At 46.5% G+C, this 24,932-nt stretch overlaps 3 protein-coding genes across 8 annotated transcripts in view; 2 read left to right on the top strand and 1 right to left on the bottom strand.

Annotated features, from left to right (window-relative positions):
- LOC108701997 (traf2 and NCK-interacting protein kinase) overlaps positions 1-24,932 on the top strand; it is a 1,005,599-nt gene that overhangs the window by 723,324 nt on the left and 257,343 nt on the right. The window lies entirely within an intron of this gene.
- Positions 702-14,483, top strand: LOC108700948 (zinc finger protein 704). 2 transcript variants are annotated; one of them, XM_018235008.2, is made up of 9 exons: positions 708-1,015; positions 3,892-4,061; positions 9,341-9,417; positions 9,737-9,948; positions 10,238-10,338; positions 10,423-10,675; positions 11,161-11,244; positions 11,774-11,856; positions 12,177-14,483. In XM_018235008.2, exons 1-9 carry the CDS (start codon positions 926-928, stop codon positions 12,286-12,288), a joined length of 1,182 nt encoding a protein of 393 aa, XP_018090497.1. In that variant the 5' UTR covers positions 708-925; the 3' UTR covers positions 12,289-14,483. The 2 variants fall into 2 exon arrangements, with proteins under 2 accessions (XP_018090498.1, XP_018090497.1); XM_018235009.2 differs by lacking the exon at positions 11,161-11,244 and having other exon boundaries at positions 702-1,015.
- Positions 21,007-24,932, bottom strand: part of zbtb46.L (zinc finger and BTB domain containing 46 L homeolog) — a 41,128-nt gene continuing 37,202 nt past the window's right edge. For all 5 annotated transcript variants that reach the window (XM_018235006.2, XM_018235003.2, XM_018235007.2 and 2 more), the window contains exon 6: positions 21,007-23,050. In XM_018235006.2, the coding sequence (XP_018090495.1) occupies positions 22,682-23,050 (369 nt within the window). In that variant the 3' untranslated portion in view covers positions 21,007-22,681. The remainder of the gene's footprint in view (positions 23,051-24,932) is intronic.

The raw sequence follows: 24,932 nt of genomic DNA, 5'->3' as shown, positions 1-24,932 counted from the left end.
AGGTAATGACTTTAAGAATGGCTTGGATGATTTTTTGACAGACATAATATCAAAGGCTATTGTGATACTAAGCTCTATAGTTAGTATAGGTATGGGTATATAGAATTTAATTAAAAGTAGGGAGGGGTGTGTGTATGGATGTTGGTTTTTCATTTGGAGGGGTTGAACTTGATGGACTTTGTCCTTTTTCAACCCAATTTAACTATGTAACTATCTGTCAACCGTCCAGTTCAAGCTGAAGATATGGGGAAAAAAACAAGGGGAAGTAAGCCTTACCTATCATTATAGCTATTTTGGGGGGGAAATAAGTATTTAAAAATATTGTTGTTGCTGGTCCTTTAAAACACCAGTTCACAAAGGCTAGGAACAAATTTTTAACCAATCATTGGCCTTGCCTGTCACCTACAGCCAATGAGCAATTACCTACAACCAATCAGCAACAGTTATTCTAAATAACGCAACCAGTCAGCGGCCAGCATGTATTCAGAACTAAACACAACGTGACAGGAGACCGACCTAGCTGTCTATTGGTTACTAAGTGTCCCATCAGTGTTAGCAACCAGGACAGAGTTCCCAGCTGTTCACTCTCTAAGGATGCCCTGCGCGCTTCAGAATAGTCTCTCCCTCTGTGTAGGCCGTCTGGAGTGGGCGGTACTTATAGTGACAGCTGAGTGCGGAGGATGGTTGGCCTTCCTGCCTCTTTCTGAGCACGTGATCCCATCGTTCGGGAAAACAACAATCCCCAGCCAATGAAAACAGGGGGTTTGGCCACGTGCCAAGGGGCGTGCCATTTGTTGATGTTCGAGCTTGGCCTATTGGAACCGAGGAGGAGGGTGGGTGTGAAGAGAGCGCCAGGCGGAGGTGGGCGTGGTCCCGGTGTGTGCTTTCCACCGTTCGGGTTTTTTTTTCCCTCCGCCTCCCGAATATGGCGGCTGCGAGCACCGCACTAGCACTCCGAGCTCCCCGGGACAGCATGGGAGTCGTGCGGGAACCTGGGCCCTGGCAGAGAGCGGAGGTAACTGGGGCGGGGAGTGGGCAGTTATACTTAAACCTACATTCCCGCACCGGCCACCGGGGTAACTATCTCCTACACACTCCTGCCCACCCCCACTCCAGGGGTCATCGTCGCATAAATTGGCACCGGCCCCGCCCCCTCTGTGTTGACTGTCACATCCTCACAGGCCCTGCTTTTCCCGAGGGTGACTGTCAGTTATAAACTCTGCAGTCACTGGGCCGCCCCGCAAAGCTTTAACATTGTTATACACACTAACTTATTCCACTTGTCTCCATGCGTAACTGTTGCACATACTGACCACGCCCCCTTTGGGTAACTATCACATGGCACACTGTCAGGCCCCGCCCACAGGGGGGTAATGTTCATACACACAGGACCCACTTCCAAGGGTAACTGTCATATATATACCCCCCAGCCTTGTCCCTGTAACTGTCACACAGTCACTCAATAGCCCAGCCCCAAGGCAGTGTCGGACTGGGGGTCCTGGGCCCACTGGGACTGCTACATCAAGGGCCCCCACACAGTGTTGACCTGGGACACCAGGGGCCCACCCAAAAACCTTAGACCAGGGCCCCACTCTCAGTACTATTATTCTTATTCTCCTCACTCAACCTCTATTCTCCTAGTCCCTTTTCTTTACATACTATAATCTATTAATCCATCTATTTAGCCTCTTTGTTCTCATAGAAATTGATAATGACCATGAAATCTGCCAAATGATTACAAGCAGGAGGGCCCACTGACACCTGGGCCCACCAGGAGTTTTCCTGGTATCCCGGTGGGTCAGTCCGAAACTGGGTCATACCCCCACACACACTACACTCCCCCCCCCTAATACTCACCCGCAGGTGCCTCTGGGTACCCGTAATACCGACCCTTCTTGTAAGTAATACCCACTACTCATGCGTACCCTTGGGCACTAGTATTTCTGAACATTCCCCTCCACTAATAGCCACCCCAGGTACCCCCTGGGCACCAGTAGTAGTAATTTTTTCCCCCAGTTAAAGGATAAGGAAAGTCTTTGTATGTGCCGAATGTTAGGCATCCCCAAGTGATTGTATTTACTTACCTGAAATGCTCCTATCAGCAGAAAACTGCACCGGCCCGGGGTTATAACAGTGAGCACCATGGAGAGATCTTCTTCCGTCTTCCTCTGTCTTCATGCGGCTGCGCATGCACAGTAGCAAGAAAAGCCGAACTTTAACTAAAAAGTTCAACTGCACATGCATCTGCCCTGGAACGAAGAAGACGTTAGAGGATCGCTCCGCTCACTTTTATAACCCTGGGCCGGTGCAGTTTTCTGCTGATAGGAGCACTGGCCCGGGGTTTCAGGTAAGTAAATTTAGAAGAAGATGAAAGTGGGAGTCTTTTCCTTCTACTGAGCATCCGCAGCCGCACGAAGAAAGAAGAAGACGAAGAGGATCGCTCCGTGGCGCTCACTGGTATAATCCCAGGTCGGTGCAGTTTTCTGCTGATAGGAGCACTGGCTTGGGGTTATACCAGTGAGCTTCTGTATGTGCAAATAGCCGCACCTCTCACCTTTCCTTTGCTGTTCCTGCTTAGGTGGTTCAGAATTCTCAAGACGGTCAGCACACGTCATAACATTTAGTGAAAAATGGAAAGAGAATCGCACAGACACCAAATGTGTTGCAGGTGGGGAACTTCCCCTATTCTTTATTGTGACCACCTGTGCATAAACGTTTCGGGGGGGATTAACCCTCCTCCTGACGAAGGGAGGGTTAATCCCCCCCGAAACGTTGATGCACAGGTGGTCACAATAAAGAATAGGGGAAGTTCCCCACCTGCAACACATTTGGTGTCTGTGCGATTCTCTTTCCATTTTTCACTAAATTATACCAGTGAGCACCACAGAGCGCTCCTCTTCCATCTTCCTCTTTCTTCGTGCGGCTGCGCATGCGCAGTAGAACGAAAAGCCGAACTTTAACTAAAAAGTTATACTGCGCATGCGTCTGCCCTGGAATGAAGAAGACCTTAGAGGATCGCTCCGTGGTGCTCAGTGGTATAACCCAGGGCCGCAGTTTTCTGCTGATAGGAGCACAGGCCCGGGGTTTCAGGTAAGTAAATACAATCACTTGGGGGTGCCTAACATTTGGCACCCCCAAGTGCAGAAAGACTTTCCTTCTCCTTTAGTACCCACCCCAGGTACTCCTGGACACCGGTAGTACTGAGTTTCCCCCTACTAATACTTAATACTCCCTTGTACCTCTGTGCACCAGAAGTACTGAGCCTTCCACCCGTTAATACTTACCCGCTACTCCTGATTACCCCTGGGCACCAGTATTACTGATCCTCCCCTCCTCTAATACTCACCCCCAGGTGCCATTGGGCTAGGGTTGCAACCTTTTCCAGAAAAAAATACCGGCCTTCCTATGTATTTATATTTTTCTCTGTTAATAACATTGGGATAAACCATCATTTTCTACTCTGGGAAGAAGCAGTAGTGACCCACCACCCCCCACTCCTGGTGTCTCTGGGCAGCAGCAGTGATGATCATTCCCCCCTCTAATACCCACCAACAAATGCCCCGGACACCAGTAGTACTGACCTTTCCCCCACACTAATATGCATCCACCCCTCACAGGTACCCCCTGCCCCCAAGTTATATTAGTAATTGCCCCTAGGTACCCCTGGAACCAGTTTGTATGTTTGCAGGTGCCCCATTTCCTATATTAACATAGCAATACTGTGCCTCATATTCAAGGGGAAGTAAACCCACATATTAATAAATATCTACATACATATATAGTAATGAACTACTAAGCAGTCTCTCTGCACTGCTGGTTATGCCTTCTTGGCTTTAAATCACCTTTTGTCCCACAGAGCTGACAGTGAATCATTACTGATCTCATCTGCAGGTTTCCCTCTCCTGCTGTGACTCTGGAGCCAGATTTGAGCGTGACAGGATTTTGGAGTCTCAAGTTGGGCATTGCCAGCACCATATTCTTCCTACCCAGCAGCCTCAGTATGGTAGCAGCTACAGCCCACAGGCACCGCCCTCTTCTGTCATTCCTGTCCCCAAACACAGGTCAGTGGGAGGAGAGGGGCAAGTACCAGATCTATGCTTCAACTACGGGGGCATAGACATTAGACATATGGGGCATTAGGAGAGCTTTGAATGTGCAGAAGAGCTTACAGTCTAAATTGGGATAGGTCGCTATACCCTTAATGTATCCTCCTGTTTTCTTCAGGGGTGTCAGGAGCAGTGTGTATTTAATCAGCGACCCCCAAAACATATTGTGTTGAATGGCACAGTAAATGTACAATGCAAGGAATGAAGTACTGCTGTTGAGCTTTTTTATTCCTACTAATTTTCTTCAATGCTGCAAATATCACCCTGGCATTTTAAAGGGTTTGTTCACCTTTAAATTTAGTATGATGTATAAAGTGATATTTTGAGACAATTTGCCTTTCGTTTTCCTTTTATTTTACTTGTGGTTTTTGAGCTATTGAACTTTTTATTCAGCAGCTCTCCAGTTTGCAAGTTCAGCAATCTGGTTGCTAGGCTCCAGATAACCCTAGCAACCATACATTGATTTGAATAAGAATGGGAAAGAGCCTGAATAGAAATATCAGTAGTAACAAAGTAGCAATACATTTGTAGCCTTACAGAGCATTTGTTTTCTAAATGGGGGTCAATGACCCCCATTTGAAAGCTGTAAAGAACCATAAGAAGGCCAGTAATACAAAAGTATAAAAAGTAAGGTGCAAATCATTTATTACCCCTTAATAACACCACTGGGGGAGTTAGTTAAATGTATTGGCTTGATACATTTAATTGACTTGAGACTCAGAGAGAAGCTGTGGGAAGAAACAAGAAGCAATAGGGAGCTATAGGGAAGGTTATTTGAAGCACTGGGAGTAGTTAAGAGGAGGGTTATATGGAGCTGTAGGAGGAGGTATAGGGAGGGTTATAGGGAAGGTTATATGGAGCAGAGGGTTGAGTTATGGGGAGGGTTTTATGGAGCAGTAGGAGGAGTTATAGGGAGGGTTATATGGAGCAATGAGAGGAGTTATGGGGAGGGTTATATGGGACAATGGGAGGAAATTCTTTATAAAATATTCTTGCAAGAAATTGACAAACAAAAAAGGTAACAATGTACATCAAATAAATCTTAAAAACAAAAAAGTTGCATTCTTTAAAGACACTATAAATAAGCTCCCTCATTACAATGGTGCTTATACTGTTCATATACTGTTCATATTAAATGAGCAGATCTTTAGTCATTGTAACCTGTTACCTCTTTTTTTTTTCCCGCTTACCCACATTGTCATCTTATGAGGCCTCAAATGAAGAAGACAAAGGCTCATCATGTCTTTCAAGCAGTTCCTCAGAAGACTGTGATCTCCTAAAGGGGTGGTTCACATTTATATTAAAGGGTTGGTGCGCCTTTAAGTTAACTTTTAGTATGCTATAGACTAATTTTAAGCAACTTAGCAATTGGCCTTTATTTTTTAATTTTTTTGTATAGTTTTTGAATTATTCACCTTCTTCTGAATAAAAAGCTAAATAACTCGAAATCCACAAATAATAAAATATTAAAACCAATTGCAAATTGTCTGAGTATCACTCTTTAGATCATACTAAAAGTTAATTTAAAGGAGAACTAAACCCTAAAAATGAATTTGGCTAAAACTGCCATGTTTGATATACTGAACTTATTGCACCAGCCTAAAGTTTCAGCTTCTCAATAGCAGCAATAATCCAGGACTTCAAACTTGTCACAGGTGGGTCACCATCTTGGAAAGTGTCTGTGACACTCACATGCTCAGTGGGCTCTGAGCAGCTGTTGAGAAGCTTAGCTTAGGGGTAGTTGCAAATTATCAAGCAGAAAATTAGGGTTGTCTTTAATTTAAGATGATGCTACAGGGCTGATAATTAAATTCTGATGCTAATTGCCCTGGTTTCTGTGCTGCCATGTAGTAGTTATCTGTATTAATTACTAATCAGCCTTAAATTGTGACATTTCTATTCTATGTGTACTGTATATGTTCTGCCTCCATTTTGCAACAGTCTGACTTTTATTTTCCAGCCAACAATCCAATATCCTTCATCATCAAACATTCTGGGAGGCTCTTCCAGAACCTAACATTGTCTCTTAAGCCAGTATAAGGCATCAGTTAATTCCACAGATTCAGATATTACATTATTTGTGCCAGGGAAGAGAATGAAGGCATAAACATCATTGACTGAGAAGCCCATAAAGTTTTTGAGTAGAATTCTGCCAACAAACCTTCTAGTATATCAGACTCAGGCCCAGTATAAACTAAACTCACAGAATTTTTCCTTCTTTTGACGTGAGTTCACAGGTCTTAATGTATTAATGGGAGTATAAAGGAAAAAAATAAAATCCCATTTTTACTTTCTTAATGAAAAAGAAACATATCTCCAATATACTTTAATTAAACAATGTGTACTGTTTTTATAAGAAACCTGACGGTATGCAGTGAAATTCACCCTTCATTTACTTGCTCTGACTGCTGTGGATAGGAAACTTCAGACAGTCCCTAACTGCTCTGCAGGGAAACCATCATGCTTACGAACGGCAGAGAGGAGCCCCCACCTTACTTCCCAGAACTTGAACAGCTTTGTTTTTTTCCCTGTAGAGCAGCCAGAGACCATGTAGAGATTCGTATCCACAGCAAGTAAATGAAGGGAGAATTTCTCTGCATACAGTCAGGTTTCTTATTATTTATTATTGGGGATATGTTTCTTTTTCAGTTAATAAAGTAAAAATGTAATTTTATTTTTGCCTTTACATCCTCTTTAATGTTCCCAACTCTAGCTGCATGGACAAAGAGCACTGAGACAGATTTAAGCAGATAAACTTGGATTCTATTTGGAGGATGATTTTGCTACAGCCACTGGTTCTGGAGAGTTGGAGAAAGTTTGTATTAAACAGTACAAAAACTATAAAATCCACATTCGATTACATGACAACACAGGACTCAGTGCAGTCTGTATATTCTGATTATTAATCAATCTTGCTGTATCTGCTTCTATGGCAGATATTATTTAACTGTTTTGATAATTTATGACAATCCCTAAGCAGCAGCCCAGACCACACTGAGCATGTGCATGGTCTTGGTCTTGCAAAGACAAAGTTACAAGATGGTGACCCCCTGCGGCCAACTTTGAAAGCATAAATCATTTGTTTAATTAGGCTTGTGGTGCAGTAAGTTCATGTTTATGTTTAGTATACAAAATACAGCATTTCTAGCATGATTCTATTTTAGACTTTAGTTTCCCTTTAAGTAAAGATTTCCATCTCTCACTTTCATTCGTGCCACTTTGATTTGCGCCTCTGGAACCTGATGGATCTACACCAAGAGCCTGAAAACTTTCTGTAGAAGTTCAGTTTCCCACTGCAGCTTGTGGGGTATCACAGGATTTGCCTGTATTGTATTTTCAGCATTAGCCCTTTGCAAACTGCCAGCTCTGTGTTTTGCTGCTGTTGATGCTTTCTCAGCGCTTCCCATTGCAGCTTTGCCAGTTCCATGGTTTGCTAGAATTGCACCAAAATTACTTTTTTGGTATTTGGCCGAATCTGAACACTAATTGACAGACTGGGGCCAGCTGAGGATTCTGGGATACAGTAATCAGCACTCACTGAACAGTCATTTTGCTCAGCAGAATCTTTATTTACATTTAAAACTCTAAACTTCTCACTAGACATGTGCATAGGTTTGCTGACAGAGGCCAGGGTGGAGGGAATGTGAAAGTTTGTCAGATATTTTAATGCTCTCTTTTCATTGGATTGTGTTTCTTTAACTGGTTCAGCTTTATCTCCTCACATTGCACTGCCCATGTCAGTCTGTCAATTGTTACCCCTGGAGTTGAGGGTTATATGGAGCAATGGGTGAGTTATATGGAGGGTTATATGGAGCAATGGGGTGAGTTATAGGGAGGGTTATATGGAGCAATGGGTGAGTTATATGGAGCAATGGGTGAATTATAGGGAGGGTTATATGGAGCAATGGGGTGAGTTATAGGGAGGGTTATATGGAGCAATGGGTGAGTTATATGGAGCAATGGGTGAATTATAGGGAGGGTTATATGGAGCAATGGGGTGAGTTATAGGGAGGGTTATATGGAGCAATGGGTGAGTTATATGGAGCAATGGGGTTAGTTATAGGGAGGGTTATATGGAGCAATGGGGTGAGTTATAGGGAGGGTTATATGGAGCAATGGGTGAGTTATAGGGAGGGTTATATGGGGTAAGTTAAAGGGAGGGTTATATGGAGCAATGGGTTAATTATATGGCGAAATGGGATGAGTTATAGGGAGGGTTATACGGAGCAATGGGGTGAGTTATAGTGAGGGTTATATGGAGCAATGGGGTGAGTTATAGGGAGGGTTATATGGAGCAATGGGGTGAGTTTTAGGGAGGGTTATATGGAGCAATAGGGTGAGTTATAGGGAGAGTTATATGGAGCAATGGGGTGAGTTATAGGGAGGGTTATATGGAGCAATGGGGTGAGTTATAGGGAGGGTTATATGGGGCAATGGGGTGAGTTATAGGGAGGGTTATATGGAGCAATGGGGTGAGTTATAGGGAGGGTTATATGGGGCAATGGGGTGAGTTATAGGGAGGGTTATATGGAGCAATGGGGTGAGTTATAGGGAGGATTATATGGAGCAATGGGGTGAGTTATAGGGAGGGGTATATGGAGCAATGGGGTGGGTTATATGGGGCAATGGGGTGAGTTATAGGGAGGGTTATATGGAGCAGTGGGGTGAGTTATAGAGAGGGTTATATGGAGCAATGGGGTGAGTTATAGGGAGGGGTATATGGAGCAATGGGGTGGGTTATATGGAGCAATGGGGTGGGTTATAGTGAGGGTTATATGGAGCAATGGGATGAGTTATAGGAAGAGTTATATGGAGCAATGGGGTGAGTTATAGGGAGGGTTATATGGAGCAATGGGGTGAGTTATAGGGAGAGTTATATGGAGCAATGGGGTGAGTTATAGGGAGAGTTATATGGAGCAATGGGGTGAGTTATAGGGAGGGTTATATGGGGCAATGGGCTGAGTTATAGGGAGGGTTATATGGAGCAATGGGGTGAGCTGTAGGGAGAGTTATATGGAGCAATGGGGTGAGTCATAGGGAGAGTTATATGGAGCAATGGGGTGAGTTATAGGGAGGGTTATATGGAACTATAGGAGGAGTTCTATGGAGGGGTATCTGCTGGAGTAAATATAACATATAGAGAGTTTGGAGAATTACCTGACATATTGCTATGCTGGGAGAGTGTTACGGTAGGTTTCCTATGATAACCGAATGTGTCTGTAACTTTACTTCAGGCTGGATGAGGCAATTGCTGCTGCTGCCTTGACAAGTTTGTCGTCGGGCCCCATGGTTCTGGGAGTTGGGACTGCAGGTAAGTGTTGGGTGTTGCTGGGGTGGGGCTATAGAGGAACATATCAGTATAGAAGAGATGTGATGACACAGGGCCCTCGTAGTAATCAGCACTTTACCCCTGTTTCTGTGTTCCCTCTCTGGGGAGTGTGAGCACTTACAAACCTCTGGGCCATTGATAATCAGTACAGGTGGAACAGCCTGGGACTCTCAGAATCAGCAAATACATTTTCCTCATCATGATACTATGGTACCCAGTGGCACCAACTAACTGTTGTATTATGTATCAGATACTGGTCCAGTCTGACACTTATCCCTCCCCCTCAATGTGTTTTCTGTAGACTGTAATGGACAGCAGTACCGGGATAGCACTGGCGTTTCCTCCATCCGCAGAAGCATGAATAACAGTGATCTGTACATTGAAATGCCTGCTTCATCTACTCCATCTCCCCCTCTGCACTCAGCATACTCCTGCTCCTACCCAGATGCTGCCATTGAGGATTCAGACACCACCCACCTCTTGTTTGGTGATCCAATTCCACGAAAGAGAAAGGTGAGGGGTTTTTCCTGGAGAAAAAATATGTCATTATTTGCAGTGGTATAACTAGGCACCCACAGACCCCCCGGAACTTGACACCCATTGGCCACAACCACCCATGGGGCCCTGCAACCCCACTCCTCAGAGAAAATGTAAAAGTGGAAGAGTTGGGGATCACAAGATGCAAGAGGGGCAATGGGTGGTCAGAACAGCGATTGCCGGGGGGGCACTGGGTCTGCACCCAAATATTTAGACCACTGCCTCTTTGGCTTCCTTAATGTGTCTTCCTATGCCCTTCTCTAAGAATTCCGGCCGGATCATGTTCCGCTGCCTGTGGAAGAATTGTGGGAAGGTTCTTAGCAGTTCAGCTGCAATCCAGAAACATATCCGAACAGCACATCTTGGGTGAGTGAGTGCCCTGACCTCAGGGGGGTTGAGGATACACCTGGAGTCTATGGCAGCATAACACAGTTGTTTGCTTCCTTGCAGGAGGAACGTAGAGCAAGAGCACAATGACGGGGAAGAGGATTTCTATTATACAGAGATTGATGTCAACATAGATACCCTGAGTGATGGACTCTCCAATCTGACTCCCACCTCACCCACCACATGCGGACCCCCATGCTTTCCATATGCCATGTCTCTAGGAGCTGTCAATGGCACAGAATTTCCTCTCATATCCCCATTGAGTCTTTCAGCTCCCAGCAATCTATTCCATGTGCACTCAGACCATGCCTATCAGGTGAGGGATTGTCTCATGGCAAAGGGAAATGCAGAGTGGGATAGAGAGCAGGGGGTAGAATGGTTAGAGGGAGGCAGGAAATGATAGAGAACAGGAGGTAGAGGTAGTTAGAGGTAGGGAATGATAGAGAGCAGGGGGATGATGGGTTAGAGGGAGGCAGGAAATTATAGAGAACAGGGGGTAGAAGGGTTAGAGGTAGCCAGGGAATGATAGATTGCAGGGAGTTGAGGGGTTCGCGGTAGCCAGGGAATTATAGAGAGCAGGGGCTTCAGTGGTTAGAGGTAGCCAGGGATAGAGAAGAGGGGTTAGAGGGAGGCAGGGATGAGCCTGGTGCCTTACAATTACGTCACTGCAGGGGAAGTTAGCGAGCAGGGAGTAGAAGGCTTAGAGGTAGCCAGGAGATAGAGGGCAGGAGGTAGAGGAAGAAGGAGTGACACATTTTGAGCTTATCAAATTTTGTGCAATTTCCTCTTTGCCCCCCTCAGGCTCTGTCTCCTGTCACCATTTCTGACACCCCCAAAGTTGGCTTTTCCTGGCAGTCACCCCCATTACTCATCAAAGCTCCAGCAGTGAGTACACCGTTTGTGCAACACACAAGAGTCACTCTTAATCATACAGTGTAAGGGAACCCCAACAGGAGTGGATGTGCTAAGTGTGTTACACTAGGGAGGAGGAGGAAGGTACAGGAGTGGGAGTGCTAGGTGTTTTATACTAGGGAGGAGGAGCAAGGTACAGGAGTGGGAGTGCTAGGTGTTTTATACTAGGGAGGAGGGGAGGGTACAGGAGTGGGAGTTCTAAGTGTGGTACACTAGGAAGGAGGAGGAAGGTACAGGAATGGGAGTGCTATGGGGTGTTACACTAGTGAGGATGAGGAAGGTATAGGAGTGGGTGCGCTAGGCATGCTACACTAGGAAGGAGGAGGAAGGCAATGAAATGGAAGTGCTAGGTGTTTTATACTAGGGAGGAGGGGAGGGTACAGGAGTTGAGTACTAGGTGTGTTAAACTAGGGAGGAGTACAAGTGAGGCTGACTGAAACAAAAGACACAGGGAGGCTCTGTGATGCACGTATGATTTCTCCCATATGATTTCTCCTCATAGGTCCTTCCAGTGTTGAGTGTAACTGAGAAGGTGCAGCCGCAAGCGATCACTGCTCCCAGCTCTAAGCCAAGCCCAGTGACCCGGTGAGTCCTCAGTCTCCCTGTTGCTTCATATTCTTAATGGGCACGAAAAGGGTATCACATGGCACCCACCTGCTTGTTCCCAGAGTACCACTCTCCATCCACTTACCTCATTTCACCAGCCGATCCCCTATGTACTATTCCCACACACACATTCCTCCCTTTTATCCTGACCATCTTTGTCTCCTTCCCAGTCACTGGGTGCCATTACCCACCCACTGATCTGCCCATTACCCACACACTAATCCCATCCACTCACCTTATACCATTACCCACCCATTGATCACCAACTGATCGTTGCCCACTCCTTTCCTCTCCCATAGGAAGCCGCGTGGGGAAGCCAAGAAGTGCCGCAAGGTGTATGGGATGGAGAGAAGGGACATGTGGTGTACCGCGTGTCGCTGGAAGAAGGCCTGCCAGAGGTTCATAGACTGAGGGGGTGCTGGGGTACTTTGAGTCAGATCCCAGACAGTTTTAATCTCTGATAATGAATTTCCTTTTCCCAGTATGTTCCAGTGGGGCTGGGGTTTTTTCTCAGGCCATGTCTTGCATCATGGGTCATTGAAGGGCCAGGCAGGTGGTTTTTATAGTTGCTAGGGCAATGGGCACCAGAGCAACAAGGTGGGACAACTGTGCATCTATAGCTGCACAGCTCAGCCTTGGAGGGAATTGGGGCACTGGGCAGTGTGCAAGGTTCATGCTCATTATTGTATAATATTGGGAGGCACATTCTGGACTCTTGGGGGAGTACATTAATACCCCCCAGATTGTGCTGCCTAGGTGCATATGTGTTAATACCACGGGACTGTCTTATCCTGCTAATATCCCTAGGAGTGCACTGCACACTATTTCCCAATGCCTAGATATAGCCCAGAGTGGAACAGTGCTGCCCCTACTTTCTTCCTGGACTCAGGCATGCTTGTTTTTGCCCCAGCTGAGGGGGTAATAGCAATCTGTTGCTATCTTTGCACAGTAAGGAGCAACGTTTATACGTGTTTTAGTGAGTTTTGTATTCTGTGACCTTTAAAGCAACAGCAGCACTCTTTCTGGGGGTAAGTGTGAGCTTGCAGTGGCCTAACTTACATCTGCGTTACTTGTGGGGGTAATATATGCTGCACTGTATCAGGTGGTCACTGCCAATAGGGGGTACATTTGTGTAAGGGGCAGTTGTACTGCATGCGTGAGTGGCAGAATCAGGATTAGTGTGAGTGTGTTTGTGACTGGGGGCATCACCCTGAGTTGCATTGAAGAACCTTAGGGGGACTGGGAAGCGTTAGTGCTGTGGGTTAGGGTGCCTGCGGGTCAGGCAAGGTGACTTGTCTCGTGTGTCCCAGTATGAGGAGGACTCAACCCAATTCAGCAGTTACTGCCCCTTCCTTAAGCTGCCCGTACATACAGAGATCCGCTCGTTTGGCGAGGTCACCATACAAGTGGACCTCTCTCTTGGGCCCTAGGGCCCAATGATCAGATCACAAAGATGAGCATACAAGCAGTTGAATCAACAAACCAATGCGTCCTGCCTGATCGACATCTGCCCGACTTTTGCCCAGATATCGATCGGGGAAACCTGTCAGAGGGCCCTATACACTGCCCAATAAGCTGCCGACTTAACCTGTCGGCAGCTTATATCTGCCTGTGTATGGGGACCCTACTCTGTGCATTTGTCTATTTGCAGAATCTGGGTCAGTTCCCATTTGGCTTTTGTGCCATACAACCCCCTATCAAACTTGTAGCCAAGGTAGTGACACGTAGTGATATCACACTGTAATGAACTGGTGATTAGTGGGGCAGTTACACACTTCATACAAACCCACTTTAGAACTAATTTGGCCTTTCAGCTTGGAATACAGTCCTAGCTCCTGACTAGTTTTTCCCTCTGTGCTGGGTTAAGTCTGCCAAATCGCAACCCGACCAATAGGGGCCTGGCATAGTGAAGTTAGTGTGTGTATATAGTGGAGCACAGCAGGGCACCCAGGAAACTAAACACCTCGTATGGGCCCATATGCTGCTGCAGGAGCGGAGTGTTTGATCTGATTGGTATCCCCTGCACCTCTGTTCTACTTTCTCTGACCTGTGTCTGCACACGCCATCTACAGGGGCAGAGTTTTACCCGTGTGCATGCAGGTGGTGTATGGCAGAGAGCACGGATGTTTCATGCATCTCTAAAGGGCTTCTCTGTGACATTCCAAAGTTGCATGTAAAACGGAGACTTCATATAAGCTTTATGTTTAACGATAATGGGGAAAACTTTCTTGCACTAAGTGTGGCTTGGCGTTTCAGGCTAAGTGCCACTGAGATTGCACTAAGTTTGGCATCAGGCTTCCTGTGCACTGAGTGTGGCTGGGAGTGTTGGGAGTCTGCATTTGCACAGATATCTTCAAACTGCGCTCTTCTATCAGGGCCACTGAGACTCTGGGTTGAGCCCCAGGCTTTGAGTCTTGGGGGGGTGGGGGGGGTTGGAACCTGCAGGAAACTGTGTGCAGTGGGTGGGTATGTGGATATTGCTTTCCATTTGTCTGGCTGAGTTTGTGACAAAACACAGCGCCACCTGATGGAGCAATTGTGCCAAGCACAGAGCTGAACCTCTCACTGCTATTTGCAGAAATTAAAGATTTTCTTTTTGTACCTTTCTGCTGCTTTTCCTTCTTAAACTAGGCAATTTTGCTGCTCCCCAAGCATTGATACCAGCACTGCACCCCAGGCTGGCCAACACACACACAACTGACCTTGTAAGTGGGTATTATTATCTGTTATTTATAAAGAGCAAATGAGATTATACATCAGTCCCTGGCTCAGTTTACAATCTAAGGTCCCTATCACATTCCCTGCCTCACTGAGCTTACAGTCGAAGGGCCTTATGACATCCCCATCAGTGCCTGCCCTAGTGACCTTACGAGCTAAGGGCCCTATCACATACCCATCAGTCCCTGCCCAGTAAGCCTACGATCTAAGGGCCCGATCATATTCCCATCAGTCCCTGCCCAGTGAGCTTGCAATCTAAAGGGCCCTATCACATTCCCATCAGTCCCTATTCCAGTGAGCTTGCATGCTAAGGGCTCTATCGCATTCCCATCAGTCCCTGCTCAGTGATCCTATGATCTTAGGGTCCGATCACATTCTCATTGGTCCCTGCCCAGTGAGTTTGCAATCTAAAGGGCCCTATTACATTCCCATCAGTGCCTGCCCTAGTGAGCTTACGAGCTAAGGGCCCTATCACATTCCCCTGCCCAATGAGCCTACAATCTAAGGGCCCGATCATATTCCCATCAGTTCCTGCCCAGTGAGCTTGCAATCTTAAGGGCCCTATCACATTCCCATCAGTCCCTATTCCAGTGAGCTTGCAAGCTAAGGGTACTATCACATTCCCATCAGTCCCTGCCAAAATGAGCTTACAATTCCCACCTAAAAGCACTGAAGTACCAGCCCAACCTTCCTGGTCTTATTGTAGCCCCTGTATCTGGGACAACAATAGGGGAGGGGAGGCAATTCCCTGTGGCCACCACCTCAGGAGCACAGATACAAGGACTTTACGTGCTGGACAGAGAGTGCCTTTGCCCTGGGCCCCCCTGTAGGACTGGGGTCACTTCACTTAAAAATGAAAAGACAATGGTGGTAAAACAACAAATTACATATGATACTGTGTTACAGTTGTTTACTCTATACATGGGGATGTCATACTGTCCCCTAAGCTGTTACTCCCAGCACCCCACTGACAGATAAAGGTTTGCTGGGGTTCATTGTACCTGGATTTGTATGTGAGCTGGAGCAGCCAAGTGACAAGGTAAAGCCACTTATTAGACTCTCAGACCCGCTAGTGATCAGTGGAAATAGTGCAGCCAGCTCCATTAACATGGCAGTAGGCAGCTGAGGGGTTCATGCCCCAGCAGTGTGGAAGGACTGAAAGCCGTAAAAAAGGAACTCTCCTCCATCTTTATTCTTCCTGTCAGACCACACTACTCCAGGTAAGCTGCTCTTCTTTCCTAATACTCAGTGGATACTTATTTCAAGTCAGAGGGCTTTGGCCATGTTGCCCCAAGGATAGATGAAGGAGCTGGCATCTTACAGCTGCTCCCCTGGCATTTGCCAAAATCCACAGAGTGCTAGTCCAGGCTCGGAAGAAGTTATTTGCCCAGTCCTCATCTTCTTTGTTCTTAAAGGGGTTGTTCACCTTCCAACACTTCAGAAATAAAGACTTTTTTTTTCCAATTACTTTCTATTTGTAACCATTTTTCTAATATTGAAGTTTAAAGTTTCATTTTCACCACCTTATGTCTTTCTAAAGCAGCTCTGGGGAAGGGGAGTTCTCATTGGCCTGGCTGAGCAGAATTTCTGGGTTTAATTAAAGGAACAGTAACACCAACAAATTAAAAGTGTTTTAAAATAATGAAAATATCATGCCCTGCACTGGTAAAACTGATATGTTTGCTTCAGAAACACTACTATGGTTTATATAAACAAACTGCTGAGTAGCAGTGGTGGAAATTGAAAAAAGTCTATATGGCACAGGTTAAATAGTGCATAACAGATAACACCATTATGTTCTACAGAGCTTATTTGCCATCTGCTGTGTAACCTGAGCCTTTCCTCCTTTGAATGGCTGCCCCCATGGCTGCACAGCAGCTTATTTATATAAACTATAGTAGTGTTTCTGAAGCAAACACACCAGTTTTACCAGTGCAGGGCAACACTGCATTATATTTATATTACTTTAAAACACTTTAATTTTTCCTTTAAATGCAGCTGTTATAATTGATACATTTCTCAGCAGCATCTGTGGAATATTAGCAATATTGTATCAATTAATGTTGCTAAATTTTAACAATTCGGAATCTGGATCACTGAGCTGGCAGACTGAAACACCAGAAACCGTAACATTAAGGATAAATGAAAAACCCCTAATTTTGTAGGCAATTATAAATAATATATGGTGTTGGTGTCACATTGTGCTAAAAATGTATATTATCTTTGAAAATAGCCCCTTTATTGCAGCTCCCTATAGATGTTCACTGGTCCCGTTTCAAATGAGGAGTGGGCGTGTCCTACCAGTTCCTGCCAGAAGCACAGTAGGAGGGGGACAGCCAATCACAGCCCTGCAGTCACACAAGCAAAGACAGGCTTCAGTTCCCTATCAGGTCCTGCTAGCTGCTGATTGGTTACTGTCCTACAGTGCAGTGAACTGAGAGCCGCTGGCTCCCGTGCATAGCCTGGGAATTCAGGGAGCAGGAAGTGGAATAGATGGGCGGGACTAGTAAGGGTTTTGCAGAAATTTACAATAAAGTAACCACAAACACAAAAATTTTCAAGAACATTCCTTCTATATCTAAATGAGTAAAATGCACTGATACATTCTTGTTTTTTTACAAACAGTAAAAAAAATAAAATAATAAAAGATGGAAAGCGACAATCTGACAACAACTGAAAAATGTTTGCATTTTTAAGAAAGATTATTTCATCAGTGAGACACCCTCTGAGATCTTCCTCTCCTGCCCCCAGACTGCCTGGGTTTAAGCAGGAAGATGATAACTTCACTAAAAGCTTATTAAAGCTAGGAGACAGACTCTAGAACAAGCTACTGTTAGGGTAAAAGCTTGAGCAAATCATCTCAAATGTTTACGTGAGTGAATGTGCCCCTGGACAAGAAAGATAGGAATTAAGCCTTCCCCACCCATGTTTTCCTATCCTCTGCCTCTTGGGAAGACATTATTTCCACTAAATATTCCCAAACCGTATGGCCTATATCCACCCCTGTTCCTTAACTTGCAAGTAATGGGGTGGGAGAAGACATTTAGTTCCACCTCTTGAATACAGGCACCACAGGTCTCTGCATTCTGAAATGGACTGTAGGGTGCAAAGTCCAAAAATGAAACAAAATGAACACAATTGTTTGAGTTTCATAGTAACTCAGGTTAAAAGACACATGCCATTGAGTTCAATGTATTATGACTTAATAAAACCTGCCTAACTGCTGCTTGAACCATGGTACAGATATGGGACAAATAAACACTCACCCCAAATATCCCCCTAACTGGCCTTCAGGCTGGGGCCCCATTAGCTCATAAGGTTACAGATATATAGAAACATTGGGGTAACAGTCACCCTGCTATAGTTTTAGGGGAACCCAGGGACAAAACCCCAAATCTCCCCCTAACTGGCCTTCAGGCTGGGCCCCCTTAGCTCATAAAAAGGTTACAGATATATAGAAACATTGGGGTAACAGTCATCCTGCTATAGTTTTAGGGCAGGGGTCAGCAACCTTTACTATAAAAAGAGCCATTTTGCCCCATCTTCCACTAAAGAAAAATAGTCTGGAGCCGCAAAACATAACACAGTTTATAAACTTTTAAAAGTTTTAACCTTTTTTAATCCTAATGGTTTTTACGGCGTATTAGGCCGGTGACGTAATTACGTTGCGTATTGACGATCATTCTGGCGCCATTTTGCAAATGTAAATAGCTTTTCTACTTTTCTCCAAAGCCAGCAGAATTATGGGGAACAAGAACAATGAGAAGTGCATGTTGGGAAAAGTAACCTAAATGATGAAAAAAAAAAATGTTGATGGTCATGTGTGGTTTCAGTGGCATATTTATGGCCAACGGCTGGCCTTGCTCTTCGCTTACTGTGGTCGCTCACTCAAGAAGCCGCCAGCAGGTGCGAGGGCTGTATAGACGACGTGACAGGCAAAGCCGCAAGACCGAGCCGCAGCAAGCAGGGTGAAGAGCCACATGAGGCTCTGGAGCCGCGGGTTGCCTACCCCTGTTTTAGGGGAACCCAGGGACAAATAAACACTCACCCCAAATCTCCCCCTAACTGGCCTTCAGGCTGGGCCCCCTTAGCTCATAACAAGGTTACAGATATATAGAAACATTGGGGTAACAGTCACCCTGCTATAGTTTTAGGGGAACCCAGACAAAATCTCACTGGAATTTTGCATAACAGAAGGGGAATTAGTGATGTCCTTGTGGTGGGTTTCAGGTCAGGTTCCACTCGGCTGAACATGCAGTGAAAGTAAAAGTGGGAATCGGAATTTCCTTTTTCACATTTCATAAAACATCAGTATATAAACCATCAGACAGATGTTGCCTCTCCACCAGGTGCTTGGGGTGTTGATTTAGTATACCCCATTTCAAGCCTCTCCAATTTGGGGAAACAGCCTTTCCCTCCTAACCAGTCTCTAGAGGATTACTGAAATTAAAGGGCCCCTGTCACCCCAAAATGGTTTCCCTCACCAGAAGTAAGGGCTCAGGGTCATTTTAATAAATGAGCAAAAGGAGCTGTTACCCAGGCCCAGAAGGACAGGGGGTCACCACCAGACTTTACATCTGCTATAACTTTTGACTGAAGCATTCCCCCAATATGGCTTGCCTTATTATATTCATCTATATTCATCACACATTTATTGGGGCAATGGCAGGGGCCAACAAATTAGAATTTTAATCTGGGTCCGCTGATTCCTTAAAGGGATTGTTCACCTTCCAACACTTTTTTCAACTCAGTTGGTTTCAGATAGATCACCAGAAATAAAGACTTTTTCCAATTACTTTCTATTTTCTATGTGTGACAGTTCTAATATTGAAGTGTGAAGTCAAATTTTTCACCTTCTAAAGTAGCTCTGGTAGGGGGGTCGCCGACCCGCTAAACTGTTCTAAATTGATACAATTAGTCAATACATTTCTTCTTTGTCCCTGCTGAGCAAAATCCTTGAGTTTCATTAAAGGCAGCTGTTAGAATTGATACATTATTTTTGGTGAACAATCTGAAAACAATTGCACTGAAAAACGTGTTTGGAAGGTGAACAACCCCTTTAAATCAGCCCTTTGAAGGCACTTAAAGTGCACACTCCAGTTGGGGGAAGCAATGGTTTTTTTTTCTATTAAAATGTCACCCGCAGGCACTAGGCATACAGTCCAGTAGGGAGCTTGTGGTGCAGGCAGCCATGTTTATGGCACCCACACTAGGAGCTCCATTCCAGTGACAGGGGCCCTTTAACTGGAAGTACAGCAGCCTCTTCTCCAGTGTAACCAATCCCAACTTGGCCAGCTTTTCCCCATAACTGAGTCCTTCCATTCCCTTTATCAGCTTAGGGAGGAACTCCACAATGCGGCTGGAGCCGACACGTCGACGAAACGCATGCGACATGCGGGATGTTCTGAAGATAACAGGAAGTGAAGGAGAAATCGCAGGTAACAACTACATTTATCCAACTGTCGGATGAAAACGCAGCGCGCTGCTATCTTCAGAACATCCAACACCTTGCATGCGTTTCGTTGCATGGCGATGTGTCGGCTCCAGCCACATCGTGGAGTTCCTCCCTAAGTCGCTCTGTTCTGTGCTTTCTCTATTTCATTACTGCCCTTGATACAGTGATCATATACAGGGGTGCTTCGCCAATGAGGCGAGTTGAGGCTGTTGCCTCAGGCGGCAGCGCCCCACTAGGTACCAGGGGCGGCAAAAATGCTGCTCCTGGTACTTTAAGAGCAAATTTCCGGGGAGGGGGGGCAGCAGCAACTGCTGCTGCCTCAGGCGGCGGAGGAGTCAGGATCGCCCCTGATCATATACCCCCCTTTACAGGGGCACTGCGCCAATGAGGCAAGTCGAGAAACTCACCTCAGGCGGCAGTGCCCCACTAGGTACCAGGGGCGGCAACAATGCTGCTCCTGGTACTTTAAGAGGCAGGTTTTCAAACCAAAAATGAGCGCAATTATGCTCTCTGCGTTAGCATTCTGGCCCTCTCTGCCACCCTCGTAGACCCCTCCAGTGAGAAAAAGGTGATTGCACGGGGGAGGAGGGTGGCAGCAACAGCAAGCTGCCTCAGGCGGCGGACGGGCCAGGATCGCCCCTGCCCCTTTAACTGCCTCTTCTCCAGTATAAACTATCCAAACTTGGCCAGCCTTTCCTAATAATTGAGCCAGTCTATTCCCTTTATCAGCTGAGTTACTCTTTTCTGTACTTTATTTAATTACTCTCTATACAGAGATCATATACCCCCCTAATGTCACCCACCCTGAGCTAAACTCCAGCCCAGCAGTGTCAACTTGGAGGTGTTTTCTCCACTTGCTCCCACCCATTCATATAATTTTGTATGCAGAAGCATTGGTAAAGTGGCGAAAAGCTTCCCATGCCAAACACACTGTTAGAATAATCCAGTCCATAAAATATATTCATTGCACGGCGTTGCCATTTTATTGTCTGAGAGATGTGTAAGAAAAAGAAAACAAGGTACAATAAATAATGTGTGTGTGTATAGGAAAGCTCAGGGTCGGCCCCTCGGGGGTGGAGCAGGGGGATCCTCCTATATAATATTAGAAGTTGCGCTATGAATCCCCATTTAGCTGCAAACCTGCCCCAAATATTCCAGTTCTTGCATATTTCACGATATGATATATATATAATATATAAATATTCAATCAATTTATGGGAAAGAGTAGAAAAAAGCAAAAGGGTTGAGTGAAGACAACTAGAGAAGGTCTCCCTAGAATTAGTCCTAATCAGGTAAGGGTGGCAAACCGATTAACCCACTGGGTGACAGAGCTGAGAAGTCACTTCATGACGTTACTCTTTGTTTGATGTCAAGTGGTAAGAAATGTGCAGCCACTGGATGGCGCTAAAGCACAAGCCAAAGTGCAGCTGTAGTTCAGCAACATGTGAGGGCTCAGGTGATCCTCCCCCTGCCAGAATAAATGGCTGGAGAGGATCATTATCTCCCTGATGGCATGGAGTCAGTTTACGTTGGCGGAGGAGTTACCAGTCCATAGGCCAGGCTGCTCACCCTCAGGAAATGCAATTGAGGAACAGATCTTCCCCACAGAGTCAGGATAAGGGAAGAGGGAAGGGGGGTAAGGATTAGGGAGGGGTGGCGTGTGCAAAGGGGAACTTGTTAAAAATAGACACAGAATGAGAGAGTAGAGAAGCCAGAGCCCACCCAGCCAGCCCTCCGTGCCACCATGGCTCCTAATCTCAGACCTCAGTTCAACTCAGTCTCTCTGCTTAAAGCTGCCACTGCCTATTTGCTTCAATCACCCTGGCAGCTGCTTCAGCACAAGAGCTTGCAATGCAATTAGTGGCTAATTATGGGGGGAAGGGCAGGGAAGCCTTGATAATTACTGACACATAAAGCTATGGTATGGTCCTGGTACTACTATACCCTCCAGTGTCGGGCTTTATAGGACACAGCTTATAATAACCAAAAGGGGCTCCTTAAGGCCCCGACAGCTTTAAGGTCCAAAATCCAAGCAACTGGTGCCATTTGATGGGTGATTCTCTGCATGTCTGGTGCCCACGCATGGAATGTTTTCTGCACGTCCTGTTACAGAGCAGCTCACAAGACTTTGATGCCCATATGGAGAGAGAGGGGTGGTGGGGTGCCGTGGGGTAAGGGGCACAGCCACTGGCTCCTCACACTGATTGTGTTCAGCAATTAGAAAACATTAGAAACTTCCCACTAAAAACATTTTCTTAAAAAAACAGCAGCTGGAAGGGCAGATGGGGTATTGGGGAGGTGTGATGCAGATGGGAAAGAATATTGGTGGTGGTTGGGTGCCTCAAACAGTTTGGAAAAAAGTGACTTTAGGTGCTGTGGCCCCTGGATGACTGTCAGGGATTTAGGAAGTGTGGCCCCTGAACTGTACAGGCCCCTCTGGCAGCAAATAAAGGAAGTAATTGTCAGTGAAGTGAAACCAGTACTGTCCCTGTGGCTGCCAGAGATAAGCAATGGCAAGTGCATCAGCTCGGGCCAACCTGCCTAGTCCTGCCACCAGCAGGGGGCCCACTGGCAGCAGATCATTAGCTTTCTCTGCTGGTCCCTCAGGCTACCGGATTAACTCTTTCCTCACTAGGCTATCCAGGTAAACTCTTTCATCTGCCCTCCACTCACATCTGGGGTGCAATCTTCAATCTCATCATCCTCAAGTATAACATCATCCTGGGAGTTCTCTGCCTCATCTTTCCATTTGATGTCATCATCTTCCTCCCCGCCCATCTCCTCATCCACCTTCAGCTCGTCCACATCATCCAGATAGTGGGCTTCGCCTGCATACATGCCATCTGGGGAGTGGCCTCCACTGCCGTGAGCCACGCCGTGTCCTGCACAATCCATACAAACGCCGTGCCTCCGGGAGCCATGCTTGATGCCAACACTGGCAGCGGACATGAATACGCGGTTACACACCTTGCACACATACTTCTTGTCTTTACTGTGCACCTGAAAGGGGGGGGAGAGGAGACAGAAGAGTAATTATGGGGGTATATGGGAACCAGCATGCTCCTATGTACACAGACCCACACTGCCTAATTATCACTCCTTGAAGCATGTACAGTATCTATACACAAAGCAGTCCCTTTACTGCAGGATCCAATGGGGCAGTTTGAATATATGTTTATGAAATACTTCTTATTCCCAAAGTTTAAGGCGGAGCTAAAATGGTTTGCTAAAGCCCCACACCCTCACTGGCACCGTGCTAAAGCCCCACACCCTCACTGGCACCTTGATAAAGCCCCACACCCTCACTGTCATCTTGCTAAAGCCCAAGGCCCTCACTGGCACTTTGCTAAAGCCCCACAGCCTCACTGTCACCTTGCTAAATCCCCACACCCTCACTGGCACTTTGCTAAAGCCCCAGGTCCTCACTGGCACCTTGCTAAATCCCCACACCCTCGCTGGCACCTTGCTAAATCCCCACACCCTCGCTGGCACCTTGCTAAAGCCCCACAGCCTCGCTGGCACCTTGCTAAAGCCCTACACCCTTGCTGGCACCTTGCTAAAGCCACACACCCTCGCCGGCACCTCGATAAAACCCCACACCCTCACTGTAACCTTGATAAAGCCCCACAGCCTCACTGGCACCTTGATAAAACCCCACACCCTCACTGGCACCTTGATAAAACCCCACACCCTCATTGGCACCTTGATAAACCCCACATCCTCACTGGCACCTTGCTAAAGCACAGCAATCATTAGGCCTTGGGATGTCAGACTTGCAGTCCTCCAGCTGCAGCTAAAATAGAACTCCCAGCACCTCCTGGCAGCACCTGGTTAGGTCCTGGTGCTTTTGATGGGTGTTACCATGAAATGTCATTTAGTTGTGGAAAGGGCACTAAGGGTGGAGTGAATCCTCTGCTTGACCCTGAAACTTCTGTACAACTCATCTCTTGGGGATAGAGTAGCCCCTCCTGTATTCCCCTTCTTTAGACTCACCAACTGACACACAATCACTGGCCTCCTGAACTCTATATACAGTAACTGCACCCCTCAACCCGTGTCAACCAGTGCCATGTACCCCCCACCGCCCAGGTTTGCTTACAGCAGATAATACAGAGGAGAGATAAGGAGCTCCAGACGCAGGGACAGATGGCATGCAATTACATGACAGCAGAGGACACTCTAGGAAGGGGCCAGCTCAGCTGCCATGGTAACCAGAATGCAGGGCTCTTTAAATCACCAAGTTCTGCCCCCAACATATAGTCTGGATACAAGGAGGGGATAATATACTGGGGCTGGTTTTACAAGGGTACATGCACAGAGCCCCCTTACACTCCCTCAGCAATCATAGAGCTTTTCTGCACCCGCAGAGCCCTCCCATGCTCCCCTAGCAACCACAGAGCTTTTCTGTCCTCACTCACTGAGCTTTTCTGCACTCACCCAGTACCCACATATCTTTTCTGCCCTTACCCAGCACACACCAATCTTTTCTGCCCTCATCCACTACCACATATCTTTCCTGCCCACATACAGCACCCACAGAACTTTTCTGCCCTCACCCAGTACCCACAGATCCTTCCTGCCTGCCTCACCAAGCACCCACAGATCTTCCCTTCCCTCAACCAGCACCCACAGATCTTTCCTTCCCTCACCCAGCACCCACAGATCTTTCCTTCCCTCATCCAGCACCTACAGATCTTTCCTTCCCTCACCCAGCACCTACAGATCTTGTCTGCACTCACACAGCACCCACAGATCCTTCCTGCCCTCACCCAGCACCTACAGATCCTTCCTGCCCTCATCCAGCACCCACAGATCCTTCCTGCCCTTACCCACCACCGAGACATCCTTCATGCATTTACCTACCACCCACAGAGCACAAGGT

The sequence above is a fragment of the Xenopus laevis genome, chromosome 9_10L (assembly GCF_017654675.1).
Source record: "Xenopus laevis strain J_2021 chromosome 9_10L, Xenopus_laevis_v10.1, whole genome shotgun sequence".
Classification (NCBI taxonomy): Eukaryota; Metazoa; Chordata; class Amphibia; order Anura; family Pipidae; genus Xenopus; species Xenopus laevis.
Note: the sequence above shows the minus strand (reverse complement) of the source record. Positions and strands in the feature narration are given on the sequence as shown.